Source organism: Emydura macquarii, unplaced genomic scaffold (assembly GCF_026122565.2).
Source record: "Emydura macquarii macquarii isolate MOO-44397 ecotype Brisbane River unplaced genomic scaffold, CSIRO-AGI_Emac_v2 contig_1263, whole genome shotgun sequence".
Classification (NCBI taxonomy): Eukaryota; Metazoa; Chordata; order Testudines; family Chelidae; genus Emydura; species Emydura macquarii.
The window spans coordinates 1127403-1154807 of NW_027131400.1; the positions used below are offsets into that span (position 1 = coordinate 1127403).

General features: G+C 40.9%; 1 protein-coding gene across 1 annotated transcript in view; it reads right to left on the minus strand.

Annotated features, from left to right (window-relative positions):
- Positions 1 to 27405, minus strand: part of ABCA13 (ATP binding cassette subfamily A member 13) — a 239364-nt gene that overhangs the window by 112359 nt on the left and 99600 nt on the right. The window contains 4 exon segments of the mRNA XM_067550331.1: positions 15374 to 15479; positions 23699 to 23929; positions 25806 to 25963; positions 26790 to 26986. Of these exon segments, the coding sequence (XP_067406432.1) occupies positions 15374 to 15479; positions 23699 to 23929; positions 25806 to 25963; positions 26790 to 26986 (692 nt within the window).

The window sequence follows — 27405 nt, forward strand, 5'->3', positions numbered from 1 at the left end:
ACCCTAAATGAATAACATCAAAAATAACCGAAAATATCCTGTGGCAATCTTTCTGTTTAGGCTATTGATGCACCATTACCATAGCCAGCCTCAGTCTGACTTTTTCTGTGAAAGTGTAAAATCAGAACTAAGGAAGTCTCAACAGAAAGAGGTTTTCCAAGCAGTCACTCATGGATGTACCAAGTGAACCCTATGCCTTCTTAACTTTAAACTCACACAGGTCTAAGCATATCAGGACCATACAGTCAAGTGAAATGTACCATGCCTCTCAGTTAATTCATCTCAGGATACTTTTTATACGATATCATCAGTAGAGGTGGTTATGCCATTAGCTTTGAAATTTTATAAACCGCTGCACAAGTGAAAAGTTGAAAAGTGAAAGAAAAATACTTTTGTAAGACGGAGGTATTGTTTGAACTTATTCAAACATACACAACCATCTGAAATTTTTATTTGGTTAAAAAAAAAAAAATCTTTCTCCCTATGCATTCTGATAATTCACTTGGATGGATTAACCCCAATAGGTGCAAATAGCTACATGGATTTTAATAAACCAAACCTACGGTTTTACAACCTTGTAAGGCTCTCTGATAAGTGTGATATACCTAGGTAGGGCCGACAAACAGGGATATGATGGGTGGAGAGAGACAGAACAGGTTTACCATGGGTGAAATTTTCACCTATGCAGAGGTCCAGCATAAGATTTATGTACTGTACCGTGCCACTTAATCCCTATTTGGAAGGTTGAAAAACCTCAACTGGGTGGCACATCGCATGACAACAATAAGTTAAAGAGCTTACACAAGATCACTCCATGAACAGTCAAGAACAGAAGCCAGGACTCTAACATGGTAGACCTAAATCCTACCAACTTGACACGCTACCTTTCAGATTGAATGTGCCATATTTATCCTCAGTCTAACCACTAACCCAGACCTTTTTTCTCCAGAGCCAGGTGTATCAAGCCAGGATTCTCGATTGTCAATATGTTCTGTGCCAGGAAATAGTTGTGCAACCCACTGGAAATATGTGGATTAAGTCCTTCTCTAGATGGTGAACTAAGGGGAGCTAGCAATTGCTCCTGTGGCTCAAATCGTGAAGATTCAACCTAGGGGCGATCTGTCAAACTCACATTTTAGTGCCAAATCTTAATGGTGATGTCAACAACATGAAGGCATAACAACTTCCCAAATGTACAGAATGTTTGACAGTCAGATGTGCTGGTTCATTGATTCCAGAACATCCGTTAAGGTTTTGTGTTAGAATGTGAGATGAACAAAGCTGAGGGAATACATTGGGTTTTTTTTTATCCATTGGAAGTGAAAGCAAAAGCCTGATGGAGTGCTGGACCGTGTTATCATCAGTGTTGTGTACAAGGAATGCAGGAGACTTTTCTCTTAGCTTGTTATTTCCATGCTTTTCAGGTTTTGCATTAGTGGGCTGGAGCCTGATTGAAACTTAACTATCACTAAACCAATTTTTCGTGTGTTTATTCAATAATGTTTGTAAGGCATTTAGATACTGCAATGGGGAGCATTACAAAAAGGTCTATAAATAAAATAAAGTGACCTGTTTTTCCCCTCTCTCCAAATGCAATAAAAGCCCCTTAGCTCTCCTACAGGAATACGTACACGCCAAGCCTGCAATTCAAAAATAAGGCTGTTATGTCACCCTTCCCATCCCATCCCCAAATCTGAAACATTGGTTTGGTTAAAAAACAAACAAAAGAAACACACATTCTTATAATCCAGAAATGAGCAACCTAAAATAATGGAGCTCCATGATACTTTCTAGCAGAAAAAAAAGTCTTAGTCTAGGCATGAGTAATACTAACTGAAGTTTTGTTTTGTTTTTTCTTTTGAGAAAGCTGCCAGCAAATGAAAGTGCAGTTTAGAGTGGAGGTGCCATTAATGCTACCTACAGTCTTGCTAGCACAACTCTAAAACATAACAAACTGTATTTTGTTTATGGATATGGTAGTCATGAATTAGATGAGACAAAATACCAATGATTCACCATCACAGCTCTTTCATTAAGCATTGTATAAACCATTTCTGGAGTAAAAGTTCTTTTAATTAGCCCTCTGCATTCTTAGCAGTATTTTTCCTGCTGTAGAAGAAAACACCATGGTACTTCAGCTTAAAATATTCCTGAATAAATTAGTGCATCTGAATTTCTTGGGGCAGCTACATGATACAATGATGTCAAGTAGATACTTAATGTTTTAAAGTGTGCGTGTGCACGCCAGAATTAACTTTTCATAGACAGGCTAGAAGATGGCGAGCAGTCAGCGAATGAATAACCATTCAGTGTTGTTGTTTTTTTATCCTCTTCACTCAGTGTGCAACATTTCGCCCACCCACTCCTTATTTATACCTTACAAACCCAGCAATGGAATAATAATCTTTTTTAAAAATATTCTTCGTGGGCTTTTCAACTGCATTAATTGTTGTAGTATTCAAATGCCCCACTAACATTCATTCTTATTACTTTTATTACTTGTATTAAAGAAGCAGCATTTATCTTCACAACACCCTGTGAAGTGAAGTAGTATTATCTTCATTTTACATGGGGAACTGGCTGCACAGAGAGTTAAGACCAAAAATTATCTCAAATGAAATCTTTTCCCCAAAAATATGAACATTTTTTCCTCATTTGGGTTTACACAACCATGTGTCCTATGGTAGCAATTTCTTTCTACAATACCTATGTAATTTTTACAGAATTTCCATTTTTATAACTATGACAATTAAAAAGACATCTTTACTGAAGCTGAGTAGTTACAGCATAGATACGTCACCTGTACGTGTTTCCCCTTTACAATGATATTTAAATTTAGTTTGTAAATTAGATTGCCTTACATATATCATAACTTGTAATTTGAAGAGTAAACACAGAGCCTTTGATGTTGATGTTTTATAATGTTTGAATAAAATATTGTAAACTGTTTACAAAAGACCACCTTGATTTCCAAACATCCTTCTATTTCACAGTACATTAGGCTTTATTTTCCCTTTTCCCCCCCTCACCAGGTTTTCATTTTCTTCAATAAACTAAATTTAAAATATGGGACAATCATTTATTTCTCTAAACTGATGGATATCTCTCATAAAGACTTTGACTAGCCATGTCAATCTCTTAGTCATATACCGCAGGATTGTATATTTGCTCTTTACTCAAGGGAACACAGGGAATATTTAACCCTAGTAACCCAAGTAAAAGCTTAGAGACCAGAAAAATATAAGCAAGTCTGCAAAAATGACAGTAAAATGAAATCCATTGGGGGCGAGGGAATAAGCATCTCAAAAGGCTGACAATTATTGGCTGCTGAGACTGGGCCTTAAGAATACATACATAGCTTAACACACACTAAAAATGAGTATCTGGCACTTTGTTCCACTGACCTAAACTTTCAAAAACAACCTGAATTATGGGGAAAATATTTATCATAAACAGGAAAGCTTAAAGTGCCAATTTTGGAAAACGCACGTTAATTGACAAGAAAACGAAGACCTAATCCAAAAAGGAGTGCCCAGGGCCAAGGGATTGGATAGGTGATGAGGACAAAATAGATAAAGTTATTGAGCAAATACAGTTAAAAATAATCACACCAGTTTTACCTCTACAATCATTTTTGCCTCTGGCTTTTCATCTCACTTTTTCAGCCTACCGAGGTAAGGGATACCTTAACCTGTACATATTTCTAGCAGTGAATTTTGGAGATGCTGTAGAGTAAAACCAGTAATGACTATACCTGTTCATCAAAAGCCATATAGAGAATGTCTACACTGCCAAAAAACTTCTCCCTCTGCCCCCACACACAAAGTGCCTTCTTAAATCTGATTAGCTAACTGGGATTAAAATAGCCATGATGATATGACAACTCTGCTTTTAACTTACATGAACAACTAAAGTTAAAACCTATAAAGGGAGGCTGAGATTTAATTGGCGTTTTTAACCTGAATTAAAAGTTAAGTTGTTGAGTATCCATTGCTACTTTAACCTGAGTTAGTTAACATGGGTTACCCAACCCAAGTTAAGAACAGGCCTTTTTTTTTTTCCACTGTAGTCATAACCATAATGAGTCAACAACAGAACGGTAAATAAAACCTGTGATTCCTAACTCCCAGGCCCATTCTCCAACAACAAGGTATCCCAGATTCTCTTGGTTTTTGTATTTCTTGTTCTAAGATCTCATAATGAATCAATATTCAAGATCGAGCTGGCTGGCAGATTAGGGAGCGATTGGTATTCCCCTGTCCATGTCTTACTTCATCAAAAGAGACAATGCAACATTACTGTGATATCACCAGCAAGTAGGCATCTGCTGCCTAGCAACCCCATAATATTTTGGTCTCAGAGCGCAGAGGCACTAGGTAAGCTAGAGAAAATTGGAGTAACCTCATACAAGCACTGGAAAGAGGTCTACATAGGAAGTGATGGAGGGGAAAAGAACCATATAGACACAGGATAGATAGAAAAGAACACTAATGACACCAGCACGCAGGTGAAGGACACTGAAGGGGAGCTGGTGGGGAGGCAAAGGATGCCTTCCTTGGTTACAAGGTGCGAGGGAAGGGCAAGCCTTGTGATTATTTTCTGTCAGTACTGTAACAGGAGGGTAGATAAGCTTTCCTTGTGTGTACTCAAGGGTTGTCTTTTGTTCTTTGTTACCCAGCCCTGTGAGTTACCTTGGAGTGGCAGCTGGTCTTCTTTGCTGTTTTGTGCCTGAAATAAGCAGCAATAAAGGCTCCCACCTCTATCCCAATGCCGTGTGCAACAATCCTGAGCGTGGGGTGGGAAGGGTTACATGGGTGATCAGATTCCGAATGACATCGTAAATCCATACCTGGGAGACAGGTTAAAATCTGTACATGCCTCCCAGGCACTAAGGTATCTGGGATATGCAGGAGCTCAATACACTAGATACTTTCAAAGGATGTGCAAAATACTGATACTGACTTATTTCAGGTGGAAGAAACTCTGTAACTGGCCCCATTCTCTACTCCCTGCTGCATCATCCAGACCCACCTCCTCACGAAGCAAAACCATCCATCCTAGCATAGACACACACAACAGCTTTCCTCCTCAAGTTTCACTCATTGAAGATCTGGAAATGCTCAGGGACCTTCATGCCACGACTTGCAATTTGGATCCATGCCCTCAGTAAGGATATCATGGCATCATGGCTTCTCAAAAAAAAGGAAGTGCTATACTTAGAACATGTATTGCAAATGAAGATAGAACCTGACCACTAGAGGTCATGGGCATGGATACAATACTGCCAACCCCACATGTTCACAAATATTGAACCAGGCCTCAAAAAAAAAAAAAAAAAAAGATCACCACAAAATTCATGAGATTTTTAAGACTATAGGTATGTCTATACTGACAGCAGCAAAGTCGCCACCGTCAGATCGACTTATCTAGATCGATTGAGTGGTCAGTGTAGACCTGCTCAATCGGTCAGGAAGTTGACGCTGGTAATCCATCTCCTCAAGTGGTGTAGCGCTGCAGTTCCCATCGGTGCAGTGCAGTGAAGTGCATCCAGCAGTGCAGTGCAGTGCAGTCACGCAGAAGGGACTTGTGTAACTCCCGTCGACTGCCACCGAATTTGAAGGTAAGTGTAGACCAGGGCTAAATGTTTAGTTTGGGGTATTTGCTTTCTGATGTTTAAGCCCTTGCACGGCATTCAGGTCACATTTTTTAAATTTTCCCCTCTTCTTTCTTTGTACCTTTCAGCCAACAAAAAGCTTTCCCTGGCAGGGGTCTTTCTGACCTGCCTTCTCTCAGGAGTACAAGGGACAGAGCAGTGTGGGCAGGGAGGAGGTGCTGGCAAGTTCTAGCATGTCAGTGCTGCACCACAGAGCGCAGCCAGAGGAGGGAGGGCCTATCAGGGCCCATTCCCTTCATTCTAGGACCACCCTGGAGTGAAGTGATGGTAAGGACAGACAGGTGACGCTGGTCAAAGTCTTTCCCCTATGAGAGCTGCTCCCTTCTCTGAGAGTATAGAGCAAGGCTGAGGGCTATATATGCTCAGAGGCTCCCTTTCCAGTTCACAAGTAGTCAGAAATTTTGTGACAAAATTTTGCTTAGTTGGAAAATGCCAATACATTACAGAAAAATGTTTTGCAAAAATCTATTGCAAATTCAACAAAACTGTAGCCAAAACACAGGTGCACGTCCACTGGAAACATGCCAGTGCTCCATGGTGAACAGTTCCACAGCAGGGAGCCTGCCAGCCACAAGAGTCCTGGCTCCTTGGGCTTCTAGACTCCCTGCAACACCAAGAGGGAAATCTAGAATCCCTGAGAGCCTTCTGGTCAACTATGGAAGAGTTGCACCTTTCCAGTGAGGATGCCTTTTCATTAGCTGAATCACAGAAGTTAGAGATGGGAAGTCCCATTTGTTCATCACTCCATGTCACTTAGAAATGCCATCAACATTGCCTGCAGTCTTGTGGAATGAGTTTGTACCTTTTAAGGAGGTGCAGTCTGGGCTACTTTGTACACTGTCATGATACAGGAAGTTATCCACCTGGAGATGATCTGTGAAGAGACCGCTTATATGGAGACCCTTTCATATGCAGACCCTTCATTTGCTCTGCATATGAAACAAACAAAGATGTGGAGCAGAAAGATTTGCTCTTATCCAGATTAAAAAAGCTCAACATTGCCTGGCATCCAACATGTGAAGACATTCCCTCCAGGGTTGAATGAGACTTAGAGAAGAACACTGATAAACATATAACTTGGTTGAAATGAAAGTAGGAAACCATTTTGGATAAAAACTTAAGGTGCGGCCACAGGGTTACTTAGTCTTTAGAAAATTGCCTGGAAGGGGGCTGTGCCATCAACGCCTGCAATGCTCCCACCTTCCTTGAAGATGTTATCGGCACAAGGAAGGCAGTTTTATGACACAGAAGGGAGAATGAAGAAGTTGCCAGAGGCTCGAATGGAGATCCCATAAGAGTTGCAAAAGACACTATTAAGGTCCCACAAAGGAATCAGAATTTTAACTCAGAGGTGGAGAGAAGTATCTCTTTTCAAGAACCTCATTGCTACGGAGTTTGAAAACACTGACTTTCCCATGGCAAGGCAAATGACACACTGACATCACTGCCAGAAAGACTCTCAAAGAATTAAGTGCAAGACCAGCAGGGTGTAACAGGTACTCCAAGATATCCTGGAAACAAGCCAACTTCGTTGAACTCCTCAGGCTAATGACCATAAGAAAAATTGTTTCTACTTGGCAAATAGGTTGCTCTGGTGGAGAGCTTCCTATTATTGAATAAGACTTACTGGAGCACTTATGGATATCATTCTGCTTACTCATCTAACGGTGCAGCATCCGCCCTGTGAGATTATAGGGAGCAGAGCACTGGATTCAAAACCTGACCATACTGCTGAGTCAGAAGACTGGGATGAATAGGAAGGGATCTGGGAGACTGAACCAACAAAGCAAAGAAATCGGAGAATCAACATTGTCTTAGCCATGATGGAGCAATGGCAATGAGCTTGGCATGGTCCAGTTTCATCTAGAGAATGACCTAAGAGATGATTGGAATTAGAGGAAAAGTTTATAGAAGTGCCCACTACCAGCTCAGGTGAAAAGCATCAATCAAGGAACCAGACAGAGACCCCCCTCGGGAGTAAAACAGTCAGCATTTCTTGTTTTCTGTTATGGTGAAGAGGTGGATTATGGGGATGCCCCAAACTGCGAAAATGGACTGCAGGATGCTGGGCTTCAGAAACTACTCATGAATCAGGGATATATTTCTGCTGAGGCAATCTCCCAGGTGATTCTGAACCGCAAGTAAATGATCAGCCATGGGGGTAATGCCTCCTCTCCCCCCAACCGACACAAAACTACCAGAGCCTGATCCCCTCCTGACACAGCATGCTTGAGGGTGCTTCTCCCTGGCTATTTACCTAGTACATCGTTGTGGTGTTGTCGGTGAGTATAAGAACCACTGAGTCCCTGATGTGATCTTGAAAAACCTGACAAGCATTGTAGATGGCCCAAAGCTCCAGAGCATTGATGTGCAGAATAGCTTCCTGTTCCTTGAACTTTCAGTGACCTCAGATGTGATCCCCAAACTGTTAAGGAGGTATCAGTGAAAATAGTTTTGGTAGGCGGACAATGAGCAAAGGGAACACCCTGGCAAACATTGCCCTGAACTGTCCACCACCGTAAAGAGTCCAGGATCACTGGAGGAAAATCAGACCAGTCTGTCCAAGGGATGACAATTTGTATGACAGACCCATCTGCAACTACATTTGAAGAGGATGAATGGGCTCTCTGAGAAATTGGACTATCTGTGTGCATTCAGCAATATGGCCTAGCAACTTCATGCATATATGGGCAGTGGTCAAGGGTTCAGACTGCATTTCCAAATGTAGGTGGTAAATTTCATGGAATCTGTTGGTTGGCAAAAATGCTCTCAAACTCAGAGTGTCCATCGCGGCACCAAGGATCCTGATTCTTTGCATTGGAAACAATGTTGACTTCCTGGTTAGGATGAGACCTAGTTGATTGAGTAAGCGTAGCATGAACTGAACATGAAAGCAGACTTTTTCTCTGGACCTGCCCATCGGTAACAATCATCCTGATATAGGAAAATATGAATTTCTCTCCTCAGGTACACTGTCATGACAATCATGCATTTGATAAAACCCAGGAAGTGGAGGACAGACCAAAAGGAAGAATGGTGTACTCATAGTGCTGGTCCACCACAACAAACCAGAAAAACCTCATGCAGCTCAGAAGAACTTATGTGGAAATAAGCATCCTGGAGATCTAGGGCAGCAAATAAGTCATTGTGATTTAAGGCAGGAAGGAGAGTTGCTAGGGTAACATTATGGAATATTTGATGTATTCGTTGGGATTGTGGAGGTCAGGGATAGGACTCAACCCACCCTTAGGCTTGCGATCACGAAATACAGCGAGTAGAATCCCTCTCCCCAACACTGCAAAGGAAACTCCTCTACAGTTCTTAGAACCAGCAGAGACTGAACCTGCTTGAGGAGCAGTGTTTCATGAGAGGAGTCCTTAAAAAAAGGACAGGAAGTGGAGAGGAGGGGTGGAGAGGAGCTGTATTGCATAAGCTGATCTGATGGTGCTTAGTACCCAGATGTCCATGGCAAATCAAGTCCCAAACACCCTAAAAATGAGCTAGCTGTCCCTGAGCAAAGGGGATAGAGAAGGAGAAGTCACACTGGATCACTGCCCTGGACTCAGTAATAAAAATGGGCACTTGCTGGATGCCAGAGGGAGGAGGCAACTGGCTGGTTAAACCCAGAACCAGAAGATCTTTTCCTCTGGGATCTCTGGAATAGTCCTGTTCCTATACAGGAAATTAGGATTGTCTGAAGAAGCATTCCAAGTGGCACTGTTGCTGACTGCTATAGTGGTGTCTTTCCACAGCCAGAATACATACTCCAAGAGAATGTAAAGTAGCTCAGGAGTCTTTAACAGAGTGCAATATTCATCAGTTTGTCCTGAAAACAAAACAAGCATGGGGCTGATAAACCCGGCTACTCTGCTACACGGCCAGAAGGTGCCAATGGCACAACAGAGGATGAGGCAGTAGAAGTCATGGCACCAGAGCACTCCTGACCCAGTGAAGAATCCAGGGATGAGAGGCAAAGCAGGTCTGAGGATGCCATCTGGTGTCCAATGGCATGGAGAGAATGGGTGCTAGTGCCAATGTCATCAGTGCCAAACTCAACGGATGCCTCATAGCCAGAACCGAAGACGATGGTAATGGCTCTCGATGATCTTAGCCTGGGAAGCTGTTTGACAGACCTGCGGTTTGACAGACCCACATGCTAGAGGGAGAACAGTGTCAGTCAGCCCTCCTCTTAGAAGGTAAGATGTCTCCCTGCTCCCTGGAATGGTCTCGATTCATTTTATGGAACCTCTTCCTCACCACACCAGAGGGTATACAACCCCTCTTCCTCTTGGGGGACACCCCAGAGCCCAAACATGGAGTGGCATCAGTTGTTGGATGATCTCAGTGCTGAAGTGGGGCCTCAGTGTTGAAGTGGGGCCCCATGGCTGGCTGTAGCAGGTGCTGCTTCAGCAGCAAGTCTCTCGCTGCCTGAGTCCACTTTGTGAACAACTTGCAGATAGAGCACTGCTCTTTTGTGTGCCCTTCACCAAGACACAAGCACCTCATTTGGGGGCTGCTGTTGGAAATGCCTTCCACACATGATGGACAATCCTCGCACCCTGGTGCGGGCATCACACAGGGCAGCCAATTACTCTACATAATATTATACTAACACAAAACTTAACCTAAGGTACTATCAACTACTACATTCAAGGAACACTTCTCAAAAACAGGATGAATGCGAGGCAAAGACACCACACAGAGCTTCAAATCCTGTCATGGGTGATACGAAGGAACTAAAAGGGGTAGGGTGGCCCCTCCCTTATATTTCCAGGGTGGAACGAGGGCTGCAGGGTACAAGAGTTGCCCCTACGGGTACTACTAGTCAAAATGCTCCAGCTCTGGCGCACTGGGTACACACACACCTAAATAGAATACATGGCTGCATCTACTCAAAAGAACACTAGTCCCTGCAGGACCCCATTAGCTACCTCCCTCGAGTTGATACTTTGCCACTGACTGTCAGTAGCCAGTTTTCTGTTTGTGTGAGCATGCCTTAGCACATGCCCACACAAATTAATTTTTCCAGTAGGACTTTGAGACACAGTATTGAAAGATTTATTAAAATCCATTGTCCGCCTTCTTTTTAAACAAAACTCTCCAGGGGGCAGAAAGAAAGTTCTACTTAAAAAAACAGCGGCACAATATATCCCCAAATATATTACATCTATTACGCTCCTGCCATCTTCAATTTTTGTAATTCTATCAAATGTAGAAATTGCCCAAAGGGATTCATAAAGGTTAAGCCCATAAAATCATCTAGTTTGAACTCACATCACAGGCTAATACATTTCACCGAATTACCCGCGTATTGAGCCCAATAACTTATGTTCATCTAATGTAATGTACTGATTTGAAGACATCAAGAGAGGGGGTATCTACCACTTCATTTGGTAGTTTGTGCCAGTGGTTAAGCACTCTTAAAAACATGCACCTTCTTTCCAATTTAATTTATCTGGCATCAGCTTCCAGCCATTGGTTCTTCTTGCGCAGTTTCTCTGCTAGATTAATGAGCCATTTAGTACCCAGTCTTTTGTCTCAGTAGAATTACTTAGACACTGAAATTGCCACCACCTTTTTTTTTTTTTTTATTAGCTAAACAGATTGAGCTCGTTACAATTCTCAGGGTAAGGCATTTTCTCCAGGCTTCAGTCATTTTGGAGAATAATTTCTGCACCCTCTCCAATTTTTCAACTTTCTTTTTAAAATAGGGATGCCAAAACTTGATGCAGTACTCCAGTCTTGGTCTCCTCAGTGCTGTATAGATATGTGAAATCACCTCCTTACTCACTACTCCCCTATGTATACGTCCAATGATCACATTAGCCCTTTTGGTGATGACATCATAATGGGAGCTCTTATGTTCAGTTACTGGCCTAAGACCCCTTTTCAAAATCACAGCTTTCTAGGATACTGTCCCTCATTGCGTAGGTATGGCCTTTGTTCCAAGATGTATAACTTTGCATTTAGCACATCTTGTGTGAAAAAGCCCAGTTTACCAAGCAATCCAGACTATTCTGTGACTGCCCTGTCCTTATATTTACCATTCTGCCAACCTTTTTGTCATCTGCAATTTTATCAAGAGTGATTTTATATTTATTTCCAGATCATCGATAACTGTGTTGAATATTGCTGGGCCCAGTATCACTCCCTCTGAATCCCCACTAGAAATTATGATTCACCATTGATGACTATTTTTGACATCTGTCAATTAGCCAGTTCTTAATGCCTTTAACGTGTACTATGTTGATACTGTATAATGCTAGTTTTTTAAATCAGAGTCAGAGCAATGGTCCATCTAGTCCAGTATCTGTCTCTAACAGTGGCTAATACCAGCTGCTTCAAAGAAAGGTATGAGAAAGCCTACAGCAGCAGTGATGGGATAAATCCACCTCAGGTAAAGTTTCCTCCTGACTTCAAAGGTTAGAGCTGGTTTGTACTCAGAAGCATGAGGATTATCCATTTCAATTTTTTAAAAATATTCACTAACATATATATTCCTGTTATCTGAATAAATGCCTAGTCCTTTTTTCAATGCTGATAAGCTCTTGCTTCAGTGATATCTTGTGGCACTGAGTTCCACAGGTTAATCATATGTTGTATGGAAAAATATGTCCTTTTATTAGTTTGGCATTTGACACCTTTCCATTTCATTGAACATCCTCTGACAGTCTCTGACTGTACTTTATAACCAGAAAAGATTAGATCCAAGGTAAGTACCTTGCCAATATCATCTACAGTGAAAAGTGATAAAGATTATTCATTTAGCTCCTGTGCAAAGTATTCCCTTCCTCCCTTGTGACCCAGTGGACCCACAATCTCTTGCAGACTTCCTGCTTCTGATATACTTTAAGTACTTCTTTTTATTTGTGTTATACTGTTAGCTCTTTGACCTTCAATTCCTCTTAGTGCTAATTTCCTTCGTACATATCGACTGCTGTAGTTTATGCCACTTTTTATTGGCTTTGCTAGGATTTGACTTCCATTTTCTCAAGAATATCTATTTGGCTCAAATTGCTGTCCCATTCAGCCATTTTGGTTTGTTTTTGCTTCCAGCTTCTCATTTTGTTTAGAACTTGGAATTTATAGCTATACAAACCTACAGTAATAGCATCTTTTACTCAACCACACAGACATTAATTTTAAACACCCGCTTTATAATAAGCACACACATCACAGACAACCATATAGGCATTTCTTGACATTAAAAATCCTAGCTATTCTTCACAGAAATAGAATAGCTATATAATCATCTAATTTTTACTCAAAATAAATTAAGGGGGGCTCAGCAGCGCTTCTGCAATAAATAATAAATATAATATAAAGTCATAAATATTATCCATTGGAAATCACAAGAAAATGTGTATAGACTCCATAATTATAAATACATTAAAAGTGTTAAAACAAACACTGGGTAAACAAGTTGTTGCTTTACTTTCGTATTGATATTTAGGGTTCCAAACCCAATTCAGCAGTCCATTCCTCTTCATCAGAGCACTTAAGCATATACTTAGTTTTAATTACATTCCTTTGCCTTCGATGGGGCACAAGCACAAAGTAAAAGTTAAGCACATGTTTAAGTGCTTTGATAAATTGAGGTCCTGAGTGTTTCTTGCAACTGCACATTGGCCAAATCCTATCATTCTGGGATCTTAAAAGATTTTTTTCTGCCTGTTTGTTTTTATAAATTGTTTGCAGTCTTTATTCCAACACCAGCACTGCTTCACCAACACACACACACACACACACACACACACACACACACACACTCCTGATGTGATTTCAGAAGGTCAGACTCTGATACCTTTATACGTACTAAGGAACACATATCAGAATGTGGCTCAGAATTATTTAACCTCTTCGTGAAGAGTAGAAGCAACAGGACATCTGAAAGTTGTCAAAATAGCATTTTAGGAAAGACATATCAAATTAGGACCAATGTCAGACCACTATCCAGATCAGCTCATTTGGCTTTATTATTGCTCTGATTAGGACAAATGGATCAATTCCAAGTAATGGAGCTTTAATCTGTGGAAAACGCTCTAAAGTGCAACAACATGGGAAGGTACCTTCAGCTCCAACAATTGCTTCAGGACACTCAAGTCCACGGCTGAGTATTGCTAGGCATGGGAAAAGGAACAGATAGCCCAACTACACAGATTTGACCCTTATGGATTCATGCTAAATCTAAAGCTACGGACATGGACCCTAACATACCCAACTTCCTCAGATTGGTGTGGTCATATAAGATAGATAGTTCCACTGTGGACAGACCAAGTGCAGGGGTACCAGGACCTTCAGGATTTGACTCCAGTGAACAGCATCTGTGTCTAATATGCTTACTGAAGTTTTCTAGCATGCATAGTCACTACAGTTCTCTAATCCAAATTCTCTTTATCTCATAGTTCTTTAGCTGTGATCTTCTTAATCCATCTGTTTGCTTTAGGGCCTTTCTAAAATCCACTGAACTGTTCTGACAAAGAAAAGGTTTGTGACTGAGTCTGCTTTCAGAGACAAAATTATACAGGTCAAGCTTTCGCTGTGGAGTATTCTGGTTAGCTCTAACAAAGATGGATAGCTTTCATGAGCAATTTCCAAAGTCCTTATGCCTATATTTCACAACTGTCCTTAATGATGAATCACAGTAATCAGCACTGAATGAAATTTCTCCTCCACCTTCCTTCCTATAGAAATGGCATGATCACCATAGTTTCTTACTTTAATTTATCAGCCTTGGAAATATGGAATTAACTACTGATTATTTAATTATATGACAAATACCAAATGAAGATACGTCTTGAAAGGTTAGCTGGTAATTATAGCTTAAGTTATTAGATACATTATAGTTCAAATATTGAATACTTTATAAACTGCAGTTCTTGGGCCCTAAAGGAAAGGCGCTATAGAGAAGACAAACAAATCTAACTGCCTTGACACTGCATAGTGCTATCTAATTGGAGTCTTTTAGTAATACAGGATTGTATTTCAGTTATAAAGTAACGGGATACCAACAAACTCTTTTTTATCGACCAACTGTTTTCATCTCTCATGGAGTTTTTGTTGTTTTTCTTTTCTTTTCTTTTTTCCCAGAGGAATCCTTGTCACATTCATTCCCCAACCCCACCTTCACCACCATATATATAATATATATACCAACATACACATACACACACGACAAGCAAAGTAGCAGGAATAATTAACCAACTAATGTGCGAGTCACGATAGAGTATTTACAGAGAGAGTTTGAAAAGCACTCAGCTTTGACCTCACTGCTCCCACTGAGTGATAAACCTCCCACAGATGTCAATTGGAGAGGAGCTAAACCAGCACGGAATTATTTGAAAATCCTCCCCCACAGCGTTAGCACTTGGTGAACTATGGTCTCAATTAGGCTTCCGTTCTATTTGGCACAGGTCCTATGTCATAGTGACAGCCTTGATTTTGGAGGTTATTGTGACAGAGGACACAAACCTTGGCTCAAAATGCCCCTAGTCACAGTGAGCAGCATGAAATGGATCACCTGAGGAGGATTATTCAGTTACATCATGTGCATAGGAGAGATCATTACCAGAGTGCTGTGGTGACACTTGGTAACACTCTGCACACGCTGCCTCACCTAGGAAGTTTTAGCCTGTTTAGTTGCAGGTTTCTCACTTGTATGAACACAATTGCTTTCAAGGGAAACCCTTTTTTACTTACATTTTTGATAGGTTGATTCAGCGCTGTTAATGGGGGGGGACCCCAAGTCTATTGCCAGGGGAACTTGCGGCATCTTCTCTGTGTCCTGCAGCAGCTTCAAAAATACCTTTTGTGAAGTAGAAAAAAAAATGAGACCCTATTTGCTATAACTGGCTTTCACCCTCCATAGCCTAGGGCATCAGACCAGGATGCATCAGCCCACTCCACTTTTCTGGAACATTCTTATAAAATACTCTCCCAATGTAATTACTTTGGGAGAGATCTTTATCTCCACAGGAAGAACCCAAGAGAAGAGAAGAGAAGAGAAGAGACTATCCAATGGATTCAGAAGCACCCAAACAGAGAGCTGCTGACCCCCTTCACACTGCTCTTTGGTCCTCGCTGCCCTCTCATAGCATAGCTCTTTCAACAACCATGCTGCCTTTGACTGAGTTTCCCAAGTGCTGAGCTATAGGACACATGGGGCCCAGAGAGAATGCACACTAGAAGCAGCACTAACTCCCCACTGATATGCCAAGTGGAATGCTGTGGGGTGAGCAGGGGACAATGCCACAGAGAGTAGCCAGTTCCCCACCCCATCCCGTTACAATACAGGCACAACCTACAAAATTCTACAGAGTGCTGAACCCTTGGAACGCTAGCAAAAGAGTTTCCACAGGGATACGGGAAATGAGTGGGCAATCTCTCCAGCTCTACCCTCTCCAGACTAGATCTGTTGCATCTAAGCCTTATGATTTAGCCCTTTGAGAGCAGGAATTCTGCAGAAATAAAGGTAAAATAATGTACATTTTGTAGCAAACTTGGTTGCCATCTGCACACAGACACCACGAATGATTAATCAGATTTAAAAAAAAAAAAAAAAGATCGTAGGGTCTTGTTTGAGGGATGTCAGTGTGTTTTAATAAAAGTGACTGGCATGTAATTTCCAGCAGCACCTTTGAAAGGTAGATGCCTCTAAAGAAGAGATGAAGGGAAGCTAATGCAGGGCTTGACAAATTTGCTTTATAGCTAGGAGCCAAACCAAAAATTAAGGAGCCAGACAACGTGGGCCCAGTGGCGGGGTGCCCTGGCACGAGTGCAGCAGCTGCTCTCCTCTCCCAGCCCCATCACATGGACACAGTGGCGCCCTGGTTGGAGCGTGGCAATCACTCTCCCCTCCCATCCTTGCCCCTTCCCCACGCCACTGTTCCACAATGTGGGTGCCCTGGCTGGAGCGTTCCCCCCTCCCATTCCCGCCACATGGACGCAGCGGCACCCTGGCCTGAGTACGGCAGCCGCTCCCCCCAAGACCCAGTCCTTCACTGGGAGAAATACTACGCACCAGAATTACATTCCTAGGTGCCATGGTGACCTGGTGCCTGGGGTTTGTTGAGCCCTGAGCTAATGGAAGCTGTTTTTTTTTTAAAATAGCAGTAATATTCTCCATGGACTTAACAACATAGGAGTATGTCTTCACTGCAAATAGCACCTGTGGCTGGCCCATGCTGACTGACTTGGGCTGACAGGGCTCTGGCTGCAGGGCTGTTTAATTGCAGTGTAGACTTTTGGGCTCAGGGTGGAGCCCAGGCTCTAGGGCCCTGCGAGATGGGGGGTCCCAGAACTCAGGCTTCAACATGAGCCCAGAAGTCTACACTATAATTAAAAGCCCTGCAGCCCAAGTCAATTGGCATAGGCCATCCACGGGTTTTAAACTGCAGTATAGATGTACTCCAAGTGGCATATTCAAATATTACACAGTGTGTTGATTGGATTTGCCTGAGACTGACTATAGTGTGCTTGATCCTGTTTCTACACCTTAGGTTCACTGATGTCAACAGGAAATTCAGGGCTAGAACACTGGGGGTTAGAGGTGCCTGGAATACAGTAGCAGATTGTTAGTAATGACTCAAAAAGTGTTAAGGGAGTCACTCATTTCTCACTGTAAGTCTGATTGATAATCAAAACTCAAAAATGTCCTTACAAATGTACGCTCCCTCTGTAAATTCATGTTGTCTCCCCAGGATGCAGAGGAGGGCAAGAGAAGGCATGGGGAGCGGGCTCTGGGAAGGATTTTAGATTAACCAGAAAAGAAGCCAAAATACATCCACTACTGAGATAGGTAGGTCCAACTCCAATTTTATCAACACTAAATTTGGCCCAAGGTATACTTGAAATAGGAGATGTTGAAAAATGAGCATTTTTCTCACATTTTCCAAATACTCCTCCACCCCCCCAGCCATCTACAATAACACAGAATGGTCCAGAAACATAAAATTGTGTCTAGAAATTTCAGATTTTGGTTCCAGTGTAAGCTTGCGCAGCAAATCAGCAGATCTTATGGTTCTCATAAGTACCTTTAAACAGAGTTCTTACCAAAATTATAAGCCACTTTGACTCTATCTTGGTGAAATCTCTTGTTTGGGAGTACACATCAAATTCTGATTATAACAATGTTAAAAACCTTTGATGGTCATATTTAATTGCTTCCACAAGGAATCCAACATTGGCTACAACAAAACTTAGTAGCTAAGGAGTCCATGCAAAGGATAATAAAAGCCATTCAATTTGAAACATATTATCTTTGTGGAAAGGCAGTTTCTTGCTCCACTGAGGTCTGCTAGCTACACACATTATGTTTTGTTTAATCAATATAATTGCTGTTTAATAGTGATGATGGACTGCCTAGCTACAGGGCAACGTTAAGTGAACTGTTTTGGCCATTAGTTCAAGGACGGAGGAAGTTAAATGTCTCGTGCTGTTTCTGTATTAAAGCCTAGAGGGGGACACCAGCTGTCCAAACCCACACCTTGACTGACTCCTTTGGGACAGTTTGATGATGTCACTGCTGTGCACCAATTTCCAGTATTGCAAAGCAGGAGCTCATAACTCAAAAACCAAAGCAAATACCCTTTTTTAATAAATACATCAGTCACCTACCATGGTATCCAAACACCTCAGAAACATTAATTAATCTATCTTCAACACCCCTGCGCGTCAGGGGTGTGTTACTGTCCCTACTGTACAAATGGAAACCAAACCATGAGGATTATAACTTGCCCAATGTCTCAAAGGAAGTCTGCGACAGAGCTGGGAACTGAAAGGAATGCTGCTGATGGTGCTAGCATTTCTGAAGTCGGAGAGTTGATTTGGGGAAGGAGGTACTTGGGCCCCCGTACCACCTCAGTGCAGATCTGTATCTTTAAGTGGTGAGAGACAGGGAGGCCCCCCTTAATGAGGGGCAGAGAGAAGCAAATGAGGGAGAGGTTGAAAAGAATGATAAACAGTTGTAGACTGTCCTTACAACCAAAGTGTCAAGCTACTGCTTCAGCAGCATTTTAAGGTCCTCCGGTGCTATTTAACCCCATTTCTATTGTAAAAACAAAACTGATACGTCCTGGATATGCCCATTTGCCCATTTAATTTTTATATTGGAAAGTGGCTGCTAGTCAAGAACCTGCTGATGAAAGGGCTGCCAAGATTCTGGGGGATAATATGAGGGAAAGAGCGTCAATATAGTCCAGGAAATATAGAACAACGACAGAAGAGAAAGTAGAAAAAATAATCAATAAATATAATCACAATAGTAGGGAAACAGTGCTTAAAGGTCAGACACCTTTTCCCTACTATAATCTCTTATCAGTGAGTTGAGAAGAACATTACATATTTTAGTTTTTACCTTCTAAAAAAAAAAAAAAAAAAAAAGAAGATAGCCCTCAACCAAAACTCCAAATCTGAAAATCTTCAGCTTTAAGGATATTCAGATCCAGATTTGGGAATGTTTTGATCCTGTATGGCTCTGTAGATCTGTACTTTTTAATGATAGCTAGTTAGTATCAGATCAAATATCCATGTGATGGTTCTGATTTTTGAAGTACTTGAATATCGTCAAAATCTTTACTCCTGCTACTATTTTAGTTTAAACATATACCACTTTGTCAGAACTACAGATGCAATTAGCCTCTTTTTTCCCAGTTTTTTTTGTGTTCTTTTTAATCCTTCCTTCCAGACAGTAAATGCCCCTGCAGCCCAGTCTTGCTGCAGCTGAAATCAATGGCAAATATCCCATAGATTTACATGGTGCAGGAGTATGCCCATAGCCGTTAACTGTATTTCTTGTGTCAACAGGGAAACTGACGCACAAGAGATCTAGGTTTAGCAAACAGGTTTAGCTGTCACATTCAGGGCTTGTCTATAGAGCTTGCAGTTTGGGCTATAAGGGAGTGAATAGCAGCACTATCTTAATGCGAAATAGGAACCTTTTAGTTCATACCTGCAACATCCACAAGGGAAAGGCACAGCACAGTACTTGAGTGTGCCTTGCTCTTTACACCCCTATAATCCCAACAGTGGGGCAGTGTATACATGGCCTCAGAAGGCGAGAGGCACTCTCTGCACAGGTCATGGCTGCCAGAAGAAATTGTTCACACTTTCTTAGAGCCAAAGGCAGGTACACAAGAAAGTCATTGGTAGATTCAGGCCAGAAGGGACCCCTTTGTAATCAGGTAGGCTGACCGCCACATAAAACAGAACTTCGCTGAAATAATTCCTGTTTGAACTACAGCATATCTTTTAGAAATGGATCTGTGAGAGGTCATGATGTAAGATAGACAGCCCAAATAGTATACAAAACAGACTAACCCTGCATTAGTATTATTAGAGCAGACTGGAGCATTTCTCGTAAAAATGTATGGGTTTTTTTCATTGAAATATGCTGTTTTGTTGAACTTTAAACATTTGATGGAGCTGTATCTTTTTTAAAAAAAAAATTCCAGGAAGATGTTTGTGCTCCAGTATGGAATTTCTGGTCATTTCCAGAAAGAAAGAGGTGACTGAAATGACCGTGTCAATCTGGAAATGGATGTTTCATCACAATTCCATTTGGCAAAAACATTTGACAGGTTTTGGTTTCATTCCAATGCAAAATGAACACATATTTCAAAACTTCAAAAGTTGTCATGAAATAGATTTGTTATCCTCTGGCCAGCTCTAAGTGTTATGGAATGATTTTAGTAAACCATGGTCCTGATTTTTCCCTCGCTCCCACTTTTGGCCTATTGCTTATATTAATATTATATTATTCCTAATTCACACAAGAAGAAAACAGTTAAAATCAAAAGTAGCAAAGACAATACAGAATGAGTTTGAAGTGACAGTGACATGTTTTCCACTCACAAAATGCTTCGTAGACATGAATGGCAATATGGTCTCCCTTAAAGAGTTAAGATTTTGAAAGGGTACAAGTGTCCCACACAATGGACTAAAAAACAGCAGAGAGTGGGAAGAAAAACTCTGAACAAATAATAACTTGATATGTTTTCCCTTTAAAGACAGAGTTCTTTGTTTCCCGATTGAATTGTTTGAATAGACTCAATAGCACTATTATGTACCATCCATTTACTGGCCAGCTCAAAGAGGCTTTTGATAAGAAAATGGAGAATGAAGTTGGTAACAATGGCTAACGATGAGTGTGCCGAGATGACTGTAATCACCACAAATTAACATGTTAGTCTTCAAGGTACTGCATGATGTATCAATATTTGATGCCATTTGGGAAACCTTATCTGCTTTTCTGCAGAAAACAACCAAGGACAGATATCTTTTTTAAACTGAATGATCCAGAGAAGTATGCTGATTAATGTTATATATTTGCTATAATTTGTTTCTGTAGGACTATAATTGCCCTTAATGGAAAATTCAAGAGGAAAGAAACCAGTAAGGTTCTATAGAAAATATTCTAAACATCTATAGAATTTAATAGATTATATCCTTTCCATACAAAGTTAAAACCACCTTACATAATTTAAAAGAGAATGACAACCTTTCCTAGGCTTTTTTGCTTCACCCCATAGAATTCTACAGCAGGGTTATAATTCACTATTAAATTCTAAAGAATGGTTATAAAAAACATATACATTATCTTTATTATTATATTATTACTCTTTCTGCAGTGCTAGCAGTGCTACTCATTGTGCTAGCGATTGTACTCGTATAACAAAACAGAAGGTCCCTGTTTCAAAGAGCTTATGTATTTAATTCAGTTCTACAGGGATTTGTGATAAGGGTGCAGTCTCATTTAATTGTGATCCTGTTTGATCATTTAAAGGAAACCATTACACTTGCTCATATGTATTATTCAGTTGGACCCCAGTCTAATAAAAGGATCTGTGGTATGTCTTAACTGCAAAGAAAAATCCATGGCACCATGTTTCAGAGCCCAGGTTAATTGACTTGGGCTTGTGGGGCTCTGTCTATGTGGCTAAAAATAGCAGTGTAGATGTTCCTGCTCGGGCTGAAGCCCGGGCTCTGAGCCCCTTCCCCTTCGCCAGGTTTCAAAGCTCTGGCTCTAGCTTGAGCCAGGTTGTCTACACTGCTATTTTTAGTCCCAGAGCCTGAGATCCCAAGTCCATTGACCCGGGCTCTGAGACTCAGCACCATGGGTCTTTTATTGCAGTGCAGACATACCCTGTGGGTGGACAGACCCCTTATGTCCATGCAGGGTCTTAATGACTTTTTCAGGACTTCACATAGTTCTAAGGTAGTGGTTCTCAAACAGTGGTACCCAGAGGTCTTCCGGGGATACTTCAACTCATCCAGATATTTGTCTAATTTTACAACAGACTACATAAAAAGCACTAAGTCAGTAAAACCTAAAATTTCATACAATGACTTGTTTAGACTGTATACTAAACACTGAAATGTAAGTACAATAATTATAATCCAATTAATTTATTTTATAATTATATGGTAAAAATTAGAAAAATCGGCAATTTTTCAGTAATAGTGCCTTTGAAGCTTCTGTATCTCTAGGTCTGAATTTGTAAGCAAGTAGTTATTAAGTGAGGTGGAACTTGGGGGTACACAAGACAAATCAGACTCCTAAAAGGGGGACAGTAGTCTGGAAAGATTGTGAGCCACTGTTCTAAGGTATGCGTCAATTGACTCTTTTACAGAACTGAACATATTTAGTAAATAGGAGCTATGCATTTCCCATATTTTAGATTTGTTTGTCTGAATGTGGATTTTTGTATTTTTTATTTGAAAATAAAATGTCCATTCTAAATTGGCAAAAAAGTGTTAGCCTTTCAAACTAGTGTTTCAAAACTGTGTGTTTTTAATATCTGACTCATTATTTTCCACATGCATAGTTCATGTTGCAAAGCTACAACACAATTAATGTCCCCAGATGACAGGCTTTCCAGAGTCTTGACTTCATAAACCCAGAAAAGTGATAAGCATCTTCCCTGGAAGATATTTTCTTCAGACTGACACTAATAATGCAGCATACCTTCCCACTCCTTGGGTGGGTACGTAAAATGTTTGATAGTTTACTACACAGCATATAGTAAGCTCTCTAAAGAGATACTAACCTACAAAAACGTGCATTTTTTATACTTGTGGATTTGCTTTATTCTCTCATACCCTATGTTTTCTTTTTTGCACATGGCTCTCTTTTGGCTGTTTACAGAACTAAAAAAAGTCACTGGAAAAATCGTAGTTCTACAAAGAGCTGCTGAGTAGATTGTGCCATCAAATGAAAATACTGTCTCCCATCGACTAAAAGAATGAAACTAGTATTATTCATCATCATTTCAAGCAGTGAAAAATGGAGGGGTGGTTTGTTTGTTTTTAAGGATCTATACTATGATACTTCAGTAATGATGCATTAGGAAATTCTGAGAAGAACAGATAGTTGGGATGGAAATAATTCAAAAGAAATAATTAATTCTCTGACATAACCAATTAAACAGTGCCAGAGCCAAAACCCCCACCCCATCAGAAAGGCTGCTTCTCAGGTACATTGGCCAGATTAGAAACAGAAGTACATTTACAAGAACAGCTATTCTTGAAAGATTTCCAGCCCAGTACGGCCAACTCCTGAGGTTTGGTTAGTTCAGATAGAATTCAGGTAAAACACAGCAGTTTTTGAGAGTTATCTGAACTGAACAGCCAAACCTTCTCAAATTCATCCTCAGATAATTCAAAGCTCAAATTCTTCTGATGCTAAGAATTAACGAGAAATTTGGGGTGACAGTGAGTTTGGATTAAAGCAAGGTCATGTAAAAATTTCCTGAGATTGGTGGAGGTGGAGAATAACCTTCCAAGAGGTGATATCACCCTTTAGAATACATCAGGATGTTGAAATGAATTATGGGAGAAAAGTGGTTGTTGTCCTTAAATAATACAGCAACATTTAAAAATCTATATTCTATAAGAGATGCTCTTTCATGCTCCCCTCAGGAACCTGTCCTGAAATATTAGGTAGTAAAGACATGGTCAAAAAGGTTAGATAGAAGCCAGTAGAGCATCTCTAACCACTGACAGCGACAATAGAGAGAGACAAAGTACCTCTTCCAAGGTGGTATCTGAAATACCATAGCCCGTCACATGTAGACGTTCAAGGTTTTCATCCAAAGCCTGAAAGAGACCTTTAAAGGAGGCCTTATCTGCCTTTGCTGGAATCACATAGGTCAGCTCACTCCCACTGTTCTCTTTTAGGAATCCTTCTGGTACATGGGACTGTACCAGAGACGTGATTTGAATGGTGTACTCGAGATCCTGGGTTTCAAACACAGAGGGCTATACAGAAAGGAAAATAATAATAAATGGAGCTTATACGCCATCAGAAAGTTGTAAAACAGGTCGAATTGAAAACAAACATGGGGCCAATGCTAGAAACCCTTCCTCAGGAGGACAATCCCAGCGAAGTACCTGAGTCTAATCTTGTGAGCAAAGGACTACTCACAACAAGTAAGGGACTGAAGGATTGAACCTCTATTCAGCAAATCATCAAATTACTAATTTTCACTATGTTGCTAGATTATTTTACATGCAAACTAATTCAAGTATGAAGGTTGGAAAAAACATTTGTTATACACCAGTGTTATGTAGACCTAGGCTATGTCTACACTGCAGCACTAATTCGAATTAGCTTAATCTGAATTACAAAAAGCGATTTATAGAAAGTGCTGCAGACTGTCCACACTACAGTGTTTGTGCTGGTTTCTTGCATCCAGACTGGCCAGCCTTAATTCGAATTAGAAAGCAGTGCAATGTGGGAAGCTATCCCACAGTGCAACTAACCATAGAGGCTCTTGTGACGATTGTCATCCCAGGATGCAGCGCTGCTTCCCCCACCCTCTTCTCCCACCCCCAAACAAACAGGAAAAGGATTTTCATGCTGTTTTTTTACTCCCCCGATCACCATTGCTGCAGGCACATGGAGCCAACTGAACTATGCTCTCATTTTGACCATGACAAATACATCACAGCTTATCCTGGACTACTTTAGAACTGTATGCTGTTTGCCTTTTATGCTCCCCTCACCACCCCCTGTATATTGCTTGCCTTTGATTTTTCCCTTCACCAAACAAACCCCCCCCACCTGTATGCTGTTTGCCTTTTATGCTTCCCCTCTCCCCCTGTATATTGCTTGCCTTTGATTTTGATTCTACAGGTGTCTGTAGAATGTAAGATAAATAACAACCGAGTCAGTTAGTATATTAATACAGTGATACAAATGTTTCCATTTCACTGATGGAAAGCATGATATAATGTATCCATATGTAGCACTGTGAATAAACTCAAGAAAGTATCAATTTCCATGATTGGCTACTGAAACAATGTAGCAAAGAATTTCCTCTCACTGCTGGCATTTAAAACGCATTCACCACGCGGGGGGGGGGGGAGCATGGGTGGTGAAATCTTTCAAAGGGACAAACTTTAAAGGGCTAAACTTTCAAAGGGACAAATCTTAAAGGGACAAACTGCCAAGGGCTTGCTGGGCAGTTAAAACGCATTCAGCACGCAGGGAGAGGGGGGTGAAATTTTCAAACCCTTAAAGGGACAAACTGCAAATGGCTTGCTGGGCATTTAAAACGCATTCACCATGCAGGGAGGGGGGTGGTGAAATCTTTCAAACCCTTAAAGAGATAAACTGCAACGGGCTTGTTGTGTGTGTGGGGGGGTGATCGCAGCTTGGGTTTTAAACCCATTCACTGTAGGAAATGAAGATTTAAATCTTCCCGGGGCTGCTTTGTGGGAGGGTACTGAAATGGGGCATCATGGGATACAGTCTGGAGGCCAATTAATTTGAATTAAGTCTCATTGCGTCCACACTAACACTAATGCGTATTAACTGATGCACTTCAGGCACTAATCCACTTGCACAGGTGGTTTTATTAATTCGATTTTAAAGGCTCCTTAATTCGAATTAACAATGCGCAAGCGTAGACGCGGGAGTAATTATTTCAAATTAAGGGACTTTAATTCGAATTAAGCCACCAGTGTAGACCAGGCCTTAGTCTTTCCTGCATCTCTGGTTACATGAGGTAAAAGAAATAACACATTTACCTGGCATGTAAATTGCTAGCAGTGTTGCAAAATTTCCTCAGAATAATTAATATGCCCATTTCTTAGCAGGAAGTACTTATTGTGCACAATTCTCTCACCATACCTTTTTTATGAGTGTTAGCCTATATCCCTGGCCGTGCATTTCCTTCAGGTAAGAGGGAGGACCACAGCATTTGAGCTGCCCATGCTGCAGGACGGCAATGTGATCACTGAGCACTTCTGCCTCATCGAGATGGTGAGTGGTGAAGATCAAGGTGCGACCTACCCAGGAAGCACAGTACACACAGATTAACACTTCACTTTAAAATGTTTTCTCAGGAGACAGACTTTTTTTTTTTCTTTTTTCAGGAAGATCCTTGAGGGGATGGTAATCTATACGTTTACGAGTGTACTTCAGTATGCTGAACACAGACACAAAATGCCTGCTAATACATATCCCATTCACACCCACTGAGACTGTACAGATTATAAATCAGTGCAAAGTTTGGACTTGAATCTAAAATAGACAACAACAAGCCGTTGCAATTTCAAGGCTGAGAAGCTTTCTTACGAGATTAAGAGATTCTTAAAATCACATAACTTTGGTGCCAGTTTCAATGGATCATTCTCTCTGATTTATTCCAGCTAATGGGGAAGGGAGGTGGCTGCTACCTCAGAAACTTGCTTGCTGTCATCAGCTTTAGCTCATGATATTTGAAAATTAATGGTATGGTTTGACTGATGAGTATTTCATTTAAAAGAATATATACAGCCGTATGGGAAACACAAAGTGAGTGCCCCCAAAAATGAAAAAGCAAAGCCAAAGAGTAATGAAGATGAGGGAATAACACTTTTCATCCAGGGCAGGATCAGCATGGACTCATAGCTAATTTGAATCATTCACTAAGTCCACCAAATCAGCCATCTTTCCTGAAGACAAAGGAAAGTATGTTTTGAATTTTAGTTGGCTGCTTTAGAATTTCAACTGCTGAATGCTACAGTTATCTCTGTTAGGATTTCTGGTCAGCAACTGGAAAGCAAAATACTAATTTGAACCATCCCTTTGCTTGAGAAGGATATTAGCCAGAACACAACTTGAGTTTTGTACCAGCTCTGTACTTCAGCAGAATGTCCCAGATGCTCCGACGTGAACATGGATCCACACCACTAGTAGGCTCATCTAGAACAACAGTCTTTGAGTTTCCAATAAAGGAGATAGCAATTGAGAGCCTCCTTTTCATTCCCCCAGACAGGGCTCCAATATGTTTGTACTGATGTTCAGATAAATCCACATCTTTCAGGGCTCTAAAATAAGAACAAACATAAAATTATGACCTTTAAAAATCTCAAGCCTTTTTAGATCAGCTACCACGTCATCCCAACTCAGAGTGGGCATTTCAACTACAGAACAACATGTACAACTATCCAGTTTCTTCTGAAATTCACTGATAAGTAATAGTAATAATGAAAACATCTCTTATTTTTAACTGCAATCCCCCAAAAACTTCTTGTAATATACTTTTAATGGGCTCTGTACAGAATAAAGCTAAAAAAAATTGTGAAAATTATAGGCCTCAACCATGGTTCAGTGAAGCCACTGAGAGTCTTTCCTTTGACTTCAATAAGCTTTAGATTAGGACCTATAAGAATCTGGATGGAATGGGGAACAGGTGATTGAGGATACTTCAGGGACTCTGAAATACTATCATTTAACATTTCTAATA